Raw genomic sequence first — 11,259 nt, forward strand, 5'->3', positions numbered from 1 at the left:
GAGCAGGAGAAAAAAAATTTTGTAGTTTTTTTGTGTATGATAATCAAGACAGCCCATTTAGACAGTTGACAAGAAGGTGTGAGGATACTTAACATGGGGAAATAGATTCAATATGTATAATGACCCAGCCACTCCCAGTATCTAGTCAAACCCAAGTTAATGGTATCTAGTTTCATATTAATTCAAGCTCAGCAGTTTCTCATTGGAGTCTGTTTTTGAAGCTTTTCTATTGCAAAATTGCCACCCTTAAGTCTTTTACTGAGTGTTCAGAGAGGTTGAAGTGTTCTCCTACTGGTCTTTGAATTTTATGATTCCTCATGTCAGATTTGGGTCCATTGATTCTTTTGCGTAGAGACTGTCCAATTTGGCCAATGTACATGGCAGAAGGGCATTGCTGGCACATGATGGCACATATCGCATTGGTGGATGTGCAGGTGAACGAGCCCCTCATGGCATGGCTAATGTGATTAGGTCCTATGATGGTGTCACTTTAATAAATATGTGGACAGAGTTGGCATCAGGCTTTTTTGCAAGGATAGGTTCCTGGGTTAGTGGTTCTGTTGTGTGGTGTGTGGTTGCTGGTGAGTATTTGCTTCAAGCTGGCCTGTCTCCCAAGATCTGTGAGAGTGAGGGATCATTTTTCAGGATAGGTTGTAAATCTTTGATGATGCACTGGAGAGGTTTTAGTTGGGGGCTGAAGGTGATGGCTAGTGGCGTTCTGTTATTTTCTTTGTTGGGCCTGTTCTGTAGTAGGTAACTTCTGGGTACTCTTCTGGCTCTGTCAATCTGTTTTATTTTTTTTTTCACTTCAGCAGGTGGGTATTGTAGTTTTAAGAATGCTTTGTCTTTAGCTAGAGAGGAAGATCCAACCATGCTCGCCAGCTACATAGGGTTAGTAACTTGAATACTGGTGGACACAGCACCCCTGCTGGGCTCAGACAGGAGAATTCATTCAGTCTCATTCCAGTGCTTAAAAACACAGGTACACTGCACCAGAGAAATACCCACAATGAACCAGAGGAGCAGGCAGTGAGTTCAGGTGTGGGAATTCAATTCCACCTGGGAGAGACTGGGAGGAAATGAACCAAGAGGGAGAGAACAAATCCAATGCAAACACTAATCCAGTCTCTATCCTGCCTATAGCATCCCCCCCCCCCCCCACCCCACACTTGTTCCATGTCAGCTTTGGGGTGGGAAGTGGAGGGCTGGGTCCTCAGGAAAGGCTGCTGGCTGCCGTCTATCCACAGGAACATCCTGTTGGTGTTGCTTTTGCTGAGTCTCTTCCCCCAAAGTGCTCTCCATGACTGTGATCCATTGGCAGGTTTCTAAGTGGAAGCAGTAGTGGAGTCCCAGGAGCTGGGAGCTCGCAAACCCCAGCTAGTTCTGAGAACCTCGGAGTCACCTTGAGAGGATGGCAAAGGCTCAGGCTCCCTCTTCCAGCCTTTCTTCTGCATCCTACCCAATGAACAGTCCCTGCCAGAGCGGGAGTCCATTTCCCCCTTGGTGTGATGGAGAGACCAAAGTTACGAGAAGGAAGTCGGGACTTCTGGGTTATGTCTGTCAACCTGCCACCATTCTCTGTGTCTCCCTGTGCTTCAGTTTACCTGTCTGTATAATGGGGATATGTTCATAGTGGCTTTTGTTTGCAAGCTGTTTTTAAGATCCTTCAATTAAAGGTGCTACACAGGATGATGATAGTTACTGAGGAGAAAAGAAAAGGAGGACTTGTGGCACCTTAGAGACTAACCAATTTATTTGAGCATGAGCTTTCGTGAGCTACAGCTCACTTCATCAGATGTTTACCGTGGAAACTGCAGCAGACTTTATATACACACAGAAATCATGAAACAATACCTCCTCCCACCCCACTGTCCTGCTGGTAATAGCTTATCTAAAGTGATCAACAGGTGGGCCATTTCCAGCACAAATCCAGGTTTTCTCACCCTCCACCCCCCCACACAAATTCACTCTCCTGCTGGTGCTAGCCCATCCAAAGTGACAACTCTTTACATAATCAAGTTGGGCTATTTCCTGCATAGATCAAGGTTTTCTCACATCCCCCCCACCCCCATACACACACAAACTCACTCTCCTGCTCGTAATAGCTCATCTAAACTGACCATTCTCCAGGTTTAAATCCAAGTTAAACCAGAACATCTGGGGGGGGGGGTAGGAAAAAACAAGAGGAAACAGGCTACCTTGCATAATGACTTAGCCACTCCCAGTCTCTATTTAAGCCTAAATTAATAGTATCCAATTTGCAAATGAATTCCAATTCAGCAGTTTCTCGCTGGAGTCTGGATTTGAAGTTTTTTTGTTTTAAGATAGCGACCTTCATGTCTGTGATTGCGTGACCAGAGAGATTGAAGTGTTCTCCGACTGGTTTATGAATGTTATAATTCTTGACATCTGATTTGTGTCCATTTATTCTTTTACGTAGAGACTGTCCAGTTTGACCAATGTACATGGCAGAGGGGCATTGCTGGCACATGATGGCATAGATCACATTGGTGGATGTGCAGGTGAACGAGCCTCTGATAGTGTGGCTGATGTTATTAGGCCCTGTGATGGTGTCCCCTGAATAGATATGTGGGCACAGTTGGCAACGGGCTTTGTTGCAAGGATAAGTTCCTGGGTTAGTGGTTCTGTTGTGTGGTATGTGGTTGTTGGTGAGTATTTGCTTCAGGTTGCGGGGCTGTCTGTAGGCAAGGACTGGCCTGTCTCCCAAGACTTGTGAGAGTGTTGGGTCATCCTTTAGGATAGGTTGTAGATCCTTAATAATGCGTTGGAGGGGTTTTAGTTGGGGGCTGAAGGTGACGGCTAGTGGCGTTCTGTTATTTTCTTTGTTAGGCCTGTCCTGTAGCAGGTAACTTCTGGGAACTCTTCTGGCTCTATCAATCTGTTTCTTTACTTCTGCAGGTGGGTATTGTAGTTGTAAGAAAGCTTGACAGAGATCTTGTAGGTGTTTGTCTCTGTCTGAGGGGTTGGAGCAAATGCGGTTGTATCGCAGAGCTTGGCTGTAGACGATGGATCGTGTGGTGTGGTCAGGGTGAAAGCTGGAGGCATGCAGGTAGGAATAGCGGTCAGTAGGTTTACGGTATAGGGTGGTGTTTATGTGGCCATTGTTTATTAGCACTGTAGTGTCCAGGAAGTGGATCTCTTGTGTGGACTGGACCAGGCTGAGGTTGGTGGTGGGATGGAAATTGTTGAAATCATGGTGGAATTCCTCAAGGGCTTCTTTTCCATGGGTCCAGATGATGAAGATGTCATCAATATAGCGCAAGTAGAGTAGGGGCTTTAGGGGACGAGAGCTGAGGAAGCGTTGTTCTAAATCAGCCATAAAAATGTTGGCATACTGTGGGGCCATGCGGGTACCCATAGCAGTGCCGCTGATCTGAAGGTATACATTGTCCCCAAATGTGAAATAGTTATGGGTAAGGACAAAGTCACAAAGTTCAGCCACCAGGTTAGCCGTGACATTATCGGGGATAGTGTTCTTGACGGCTTGTAGTCCATCTTTGTGTGGAATGTTGGTGTAGAGGGCTTCTACATCCATAGTAGCCAGGATGGTGTTATCAGGAAGATCACCGATGGATTGAAGTTTCCTCAGGAAGTCAGTGGTGTCTCGAAGGTAGCTGGGAGTGCTGGTAGCGTAGGGCCTGAGGAGGGAGTCTACATAGCCAGACAATCCTGCTGTCAGGGTGCCAATGCCTGAGATGATGGGGCGCCCAGGATTTCCAGGTTTATGGATCTTGGGTAGTAGATAGAATATCCCAGGTCGGGGTTCCAGGGGTGTGTCTGTGCGGATTTGATCTTGTGCTTTTTCAGGAAGTTTCTTGAGCAAATGCTGTAGTTGCTTTTGGTAACTCTCAGTGGGATCATAGGGTAATGGCTTGTAGAAACTCGTGTTGGAGAGCTGCCGAGCAGCCTCTTGTTCATATTCCGACCTATTCATGATGACAACAGCACCTCCTTTGTCAGCCTTTTTGATTATGATGTCAGAGTTGTTTCTGAGGCTGTGGATGGCATTGCGTTCCGCATGGCTGAGGTTATGGGGCAATTACTGATCTCTGATCTCTTAGCGACTTCCCTGTGTGCCTGCAGAAAGTGTTTGTGTCTCCCCTCAGTCATCTGTCTCCAGATTTGTCTGTGTACTTTCTACCCAGCCATCCTGGGCTTTTACAAACCCCATAGAGATCTAGGCATTGTAGCTAGTTTTCTTCCTAATCAACTATAATTGTTAAATATACACAAATACACAGAACAGCCAATTCCTCTCTGACTCAGCACAGAGTCCAAGAGTTCTCATCTCCCTTTGGGAAGGTCCCTTAATTACTGTTTACTCATAAAACTAGATGAAGAGAAAAGAGGTGGAGGCAGGCTTGTGTCCAGCCTGTTCACATCCAGATGCTGCTTCTCCCCTAGAGGCAGAGTGATCCCCCCTGGGATTGCACAGAGCTATATTATAAACCATGCACATCCCAGTGTTGGCTCTCTGCGTGGGATGCTGCGGCAGATGCTGGGCTGAGAGACGTGTGGGACACGACTACCTGAGGGGGATTCCTGGGAAGGACACTTTCATCTCAGGATTCACAGGTACCATCTTTTGCTGAAGAGTCACCTACTCAACAAACCCAGTGTAACATGGGTGTAGTGGGATAGAGAGTAAGGCCATGGTTCTTTGAGCTCTGCACAATCATTAAACATCCCAGGGCCCTTGCCATATGGGATGAGTGCCCCGGCTGACGGCCTCCAGCCCAAAAGTGGCTGCATTTCAGTGGCAGAGGGGATCCTTCAGGAGGAAAGGTGTTAGTAGATGGACAATAGAAGACCAAATTCAGAGGATGTGGTCCGTACTTTGCTCAGGCCCTGCTGAGGCAAAACTCTCTTGGAGTTAAAACTAAGACCTGAGGAGCCAGCTTTGTTAATGCACAGACACTGTTGCATCCTCCTCTTCCATTTCAGGGCTCTGGCTGCGAACAGGTGGGTGGAGGAAGGGGAATGCTGAGGGTTGTAGCCTGACTTTTATCTGCTGGAAAGCATAGAGGTGGAAGAGCTCCCCACTGGAACAATTGTAAGCATTTTTCAACATGGGCGAGACATCTTGGCTCCGAGCTTCATTCGAGAAGTCAGCTGAACTGGTATGGCTGAAACTTTCAAAAAACCATTCAGCCGGAAGCTGACAACCAGGGTGGGAAATTTCAGTCCAAACTGTTAAAGTTTGGCAAACTTATCGGCAACTGAAAATAAGGTCTCCCCATTGGAGGTGTCAGACAGCCTTAATTAAAAGTGCTGACACGATCACCACCTACAATGGCTAATCCATTCGTGAATCCCACTTAGCTATGCTCTCTGCTCCAGTAACGTCAGTAGCAAGGAGTTCCACAGGCCAACTATGGATTATGTAAACTATTTTCTTTTTTCAGTGTTATATGTTCAGACTTTCAAGGTAATTGAATGTTCCTGTGTTTGTGTGTTGTGAGACAGAGTAAATATAAACGCCTGTTCAACTTCCTTTATTGATAAATTCCTGGGGTTGAATGTCAGAAGGCAGCCTAAGATCATCCATTCTGACCTCCTGTATCACACAGGTGATTAAATTTCACTCAGTTACCCCGGTGTTGGGACCAATACCTTGTGTTTGACTCAAACCTGATTTATACTAGGATTTTAGATTATAGAATCATAGAGCCACAGGGTGAGAAGGGACCACAAGGGTTATCCAGTCTAACCCCCTGCCGAGATACAGAATGTCTAAACCATCCCAGACAGATGACTATCCAGCCTCTATTGGAAAACTTGCATTGCAGGAGCTTCTATGACCTCTCACGGCATCTGTTCCATTGCCCTACCGTTCTTCCAGTTAGGAAGTTTTTTCCAGAGATATCATCTAAATCTGCTAGCCTGCAGTTTGAACACACTGACTCTTGTCCCATTGTCCCGCCAGCTGTGGTAAGAAAGAATAACTTTTCTCCATCTTTTTTATGGCACCCTACTCCAACTCACCACTCCCCTGTTTATGTATCTGAGGATTGCATCACCCTTTCTGGCCACAAGATCACATTGGGAGCTCACAATGAGTTGGTTTTCCATGGAGACCCCTAAATCCTTTTGCAGGTTCATAATATAGTGCCCTAGTCTATGGGTCGTGCCTGCCTTCCCTGTTCTGAAGGTCACTTTGCATTTGACAGCACTAAAACCTTTTGTTTGCATGGGCCCAGCTCACAAAATGCTCCAGATCAATCGGTGCGCCTGCCCCGGCCTCCTCATGGTAACCACGCTGCCAATCCTTGGGTAGTCTGCAAATTTTATCTGCAGTAATTTTCTATTTGCTTCCAGATCGTTGATGTAAATATCAAACACCACTACAAAAAACTCCATTGACTGACAATAGCCCAATGACAACAGCTTTCTGACCTCCATCAGTTAGCTAGTTTTTAGTCCATTTAACGTGAGCTTTACTGATATTCTATACGGTTCATTTTTTATCTGACTGTTTTCCTCAGTAAATCAAATGTCTCAGAGAGATTGAACGTGCACTCTCATTAAAGGACAAAATTGGGTTTATTTGACTAGAACAGTTTTCCATAAACTGTTTTGTTGACTGGCATTAATTATATTCTTAGACTTTTGTTTGAACTAATCCCCTACCAGTTTGTGGATGATACCAAGCTGGGAGGGGTTGCAAGTGCTTTGGAGGATAGGATGAAGATTCAAAATGATCTGGACAACCTGGAGAAAGGGTCTGAAATTAATAGAATGAAAATCAAAAAGGACTAATGCAAAGTACTCTACTTAGGAAGGAAGAATCAGTTGCACACATGCAAAATGGGAAATGACTGCCTAGGAAGGAGGACTGCAGAAAGGGATCTAGGGGTCATAGCGGACAACAAGCTAAGTATGAGTTAACAGTGTAATGCTGTTGCAAAAAAAATCAAATATCATTCTGGGATGTATTAGCAGGAGTGTTGTAAGCAAGACACGAGAAGTAATTTTTCGGCTCGATTCCGTGCTGATTAGGCCTCAGCTAGAGTATTGTGTCCAATTTTGTGCGCCACATTTCAGGAAAAGTGTGGACAAATTGGAGAAAGTCCAGAGAAGAGTAACAAAAATGATTAAAGGTCTAGAAAACATGACTTATAAAGGAAGATTGAAAGAACTGGGTTTGTTTAGTCTGGAAAAGATAAGACTGAGAGGGGACATGATAACAGTTTTCAAGTACATAAACTTTTGTTACAAGGAGGAGGGAGAAAAATTGTTTTTCTTAAGCTCTGATGATAGGACAAGAAGCAATGGGCTTAAATTGCAGCAAGGGAGATTTAGGTTGGACATTAGGAAAAACTCCTTAGCTGTCAGTGTGATTAAGCACTGAAATTAATTGCCTAGGGAGGTTGTGGAATCTCCATCATTAGATATTTTTAATAGCAGGCTAGAACAACACCAGACAGAGATGGATCGGTCAGTTTGTAATTCTGGTGTTCATAACTCTAAGGTTCTCCTGTAGATGCTGTTTAACATCCTTCTTGCCTGCTAATGGACTGGAAAGTGTTTCATCACCTCAGGTGATATGAGTTCATTATACAGTTTCTTTCCAAATGCAGAACAAAACTATTTCTTGAACCATTTCTTCCTTTTCTGCAACATTAACAACTTTCCTTTCTCCCACTAGTAATTGGCATAAATCTTCTCTAGGATTTCTTTTGTTCTTAAAATACTTAATGGTCTCCTTTTGGGGATCCGTAGCTTTGCCAAGCATGGGTTTTTCCCTGATATCTTTAACGTCTCATCAGTTTTTATAACTTCTGATTTGTATTGCTTGCTATCTATTTTTCCTTTTCCCCATTTGTTATATACTGCTTCTCCCGCCCAACCTCCCAATTGCTGCCTTCACTTTGCCACTGACGTGGCTTTTTATCCAAACTTGCCCACTTTCTTGACTCTGGAATTGTGACTTTTTAGCTATCTAGTAAATTATCCTCAAAGAAATCCTAAGTTTCATTCCCATTTTTCTGTCCACATTTTTCCTCTAAGTCAGATTTGCTGATAATTTGTCTCAGCTCTGGGGATTAGACCTTTTGAAGCATTAAGTATCCAAAGATATTACTGCTTGGGAACTGTTCTCGGTACATTTGAATGAATGAATTGAATGAATCACTTCCATTCTTTCTTTGTCTCTTCCCAAAACTAAACAGTCCAAAACTTTTCAGCCTGTCCACATATGCCAGCCTACCCCATTCTCACAGTCTGTCCCAGAAAGCCTGTTTCTATTGGCTACATCCTTTAATAGAGACTGGGTGACCAAAACTGAATTCATGTCCAGAGCAAGTTATTCTCCATTCCATTACTGAGGCATCTGAACATTGTCTTTGTTTTGGCCATGTCATAAATATAAAGAGAAGGGTAAACCCCTTTAATATCCCTCCTGGCCAGAGGAAAAATCCTCTCACCTGTAAAGGGTTAAGAAGCTAAAGGTAACCTTGCTGGCACCTGACCAAAATGACCAATGAGGAGACAAGATACTTTCAAAAGCTGGGAGGAGGGAGAAAAACAAAAGGTCTGTGTCTGTCTGTAGGCTGCTTTTGCCGGGGACAGAATAAGAATGGAGTCTTAGAACGTTTAGTAAGTAATCTAGCTAGGTATGTGTTAGATTATGATTTCTTTAAATGGCTGAGAAAATAGCTGTGCTGAATAGAATGAATATTCCTGTCTGTGTGTCTTTTTTGTAACTTAAGGTTTTGCCTAGAGGGATTCTCTGTGTTTTGAATCTAATTACCCTGTAAGGTATAGACCATCCTGATTTTACAGAGGTGATTCCTTTTTACTTCTATTAAAAGTCTTCTTGTAAGAAAACTGAATGCTTTTTCATTGATCTAAGACCCAAGGGTTTGGGTCTGTGGTCACCTACGCAAATTGGTGAGGATTTTTTACCAAACCTTCCCCAGAAAGTGGGGTGCAAGAGTTGGGAGGATTTTTGGGGGAAAGACATTTCCAAACTGACTCTTTCCTAGTAATACCGGTTAGACTTTTGGTGGTGGCAGCGAAAGTCCAAGGGAAAAAGGTAAAATAGTTTGTACCTTGGGGAAGTTTTAACCTAAGCTGGTAAAAGTAAGCTTAGGAGGTTTTCATGCAGGTCCCCACATCTGTACCCTAGAGTTCAGAGTGGGGGAGGAACCTTGACAGGCCACTCCTGCAAATGAGCCAGGGTTTCCATGGAGCTGCTATCAGTGACACACAGGTCTTCTCCTTGAGGTCTGTTCGAGTTGAGATGTCTGTCTCAACATGTCTTGACAAAGGTTTGGTTGTTTTCCACTCTCAGATTTTCAGTTTCTGGGTGAATGGGGAAGTCCCTACAGCATGGACTCTCTAGCCTGGGTTTCATTGCATTAAGGAACAATGAGAGATAACCAGTATCCACACTCTTGTTTCCTGATGGTGCCTGTCATAAATATGAAGGGAAGGGTAAACCCCTTTAAAATTCCCCCTGGACAGAGGAAAAACCCTTTCACCTGTAAAGGGTTAAGAAGCTAGGATAACCTCGCTGGCATCTGACCAAAATGACCAATGAGGAGACAAGATACTTTCAAAAGCTGGGGATAGGGTAAAAAAAAGGGTCTGTCTGTGTGATGCTTTTCCCGGGGACAGAACAGGAATGGAGTCTTAGAACTTTTAGTAAGTAATCTAGCTAGGTATGTGTTAGATTACGATTTCTTTAAATGGTGGAGAAATTAAGCTGTGCTGAATAGAATGGATATTCCTGCCCATGTGTCTTTTTTGTAAATTAAGGTTTTGCCTAGAGGGATTCTCTGTTTTGAATCTAATTACCCTGTAAGGTATTTACCATCCTGATTTTACAGAAGTGATTCTTTTTTTGTTACTTCTTTTTTACTGTTCATATTAACATTGTCTCTCCTTCCAGGCATTTGTACTGCACTAGACCCTGGGCACATACAGGAAGTCAGGGGGACATACGGTACATGCAGGAGACACCGTTCTGCCTCAGAGTTGGACACCTTCTCCCCTACTCCATGTCAGATTCCAACACAACCGACTTCACCAACCCCTCCACCTTCATCCTGATGGGCATTCCTGGCCTGGAGGCTGCTCATGTCTGGATCTCCATCCCCTTCTGCACCATATATGTATTAGCTGTCTTGGGGAACTTCACCATACTGTTAGTAGTGAAGACGGAGCCAAGCCTCCATGGGCCCATGTACTATTTCCTCTGTATGCTGGCTGTCACCGACCTGGTCCTGTCCACATCCATCCTGCCCAAAATACTGAGCATCTTCTGGTTTAATTCCAGAGAGATAGATTTCCATGTCTGCCTCATCCAGATGTACGTAATTCACTGCTTCTCAGCGATGGAGTCTGGGATCTTCGTGGCCATGGCTTTTGATCGCTACGTGGCCATCTGTGATCCCCTGAGACATTCCACCATCCTGACAAACACTGTGGTGGCCAAGATCGGCTTGGCCGTGGTGTTGCGTGGAAGCATTCTCTCACTGCCCTGTCCAATCCTGGCGAGGCAGTGGCCATATTGCAGAACGAACATCATCCCCCACTCGTACTGTGAGCACATAGCTGTGGTGAAGCTGGCCTGCACCGACACCAGCGTCAGTAGTTTCTACAGCCTCTCTTTTGCATTCTTGATGACTGGTCTGGATGTGTCTTTTATTGCCATGTCCTATATCAAGATCCTTAGGGCCATCTTCAGCCTCCCCACAAAGGACGCCCAGCTTAAGACTTTTGGGACCTGCAGCTCTCACCTCTGTGCCATCTTAACCTTTTACATCCCAGATCTCTTCTCCTCCCTCACACATCGCTTTGGCCGCAATGTGCCTCGGCATTTCTTCATTCTCAGTGCCAACGTGTACCTCGTGGTGCCCCCATTGCTACATCCCCTCATCTACGGTGTGAGGACCAAAGAGATCCGTGACAAGCTGCTCCAGCTCTTCACTCATAAAGGAGTGTAAATGTTTCTCCTGGTGCTCTGGTGCTCAGAACAAGCCCCGTGCAGAGCTGACTGGTGACTTGGTTCTAGGCCATTGTCAAGGTTCCTCCCCTACTCTGAACTCTAGGGTACAGATGTGGGGACCTGCATGAAAACCTCCTAAGCTTACTTTTGACAGCATAGGTTAAAACTTCCCCAAGGTACAAATTAATTTCACCCTTTGCCCTTGGAATTTCCACTGCCACAACCAAACTTTAACTGGGTTTACTGGGAAATGTAGTTTGGACACATCTTTCCCCCCAAAATCC

The 11,259-nt window shown here is 44.7% G+C and overlaps 1 protein-coding gene across 1 annotated transcript; it reads left to right on the plus strand.

Annotated features, from left to right (window-relative positions):
• Positions 1-9,974: 9,974 nt before the first annotated feature.
• On the plus strand, positions 9,975-10,973 carry LOC140911801 (olfactory receptor 52M1). The gene has a single exon (XM_073345700.2). It carries the CDS (start codon positions 9,975-9,977, stop codon positions 10,971-10,973), a length of 999 nt encoding a protein of 332 aa, XP_073201801.2.
• The last annotated feature ends 286 nt before the right edge of the window (positions 10,974-11,259 follow it).

Source organism: Lepidochelys kempii, chromosome 1 (genome assembly GCF_965140285.1).
Source record: "Lepidochelys kempii isolate rLepKem1 chromosome 1, rLepKem1.hap1, whole genome shotgun sequence".
Classification (NCBI taxonomy): Eukaryota; Metazoa; Chordata; order Testudines; family Cheloniidae; genus Lepidochelys; species Lepidochelys kempii.

Excerpts from the sequence above, each read along its gene's own strand:
- LOC140911801 (XM_073345700.2), top strand. The coding sequence starts at position 9,975 with ATGCAGGAGACACCGTTCTGCCTCAGAGTTGGACACCTTCTCCCCTAC.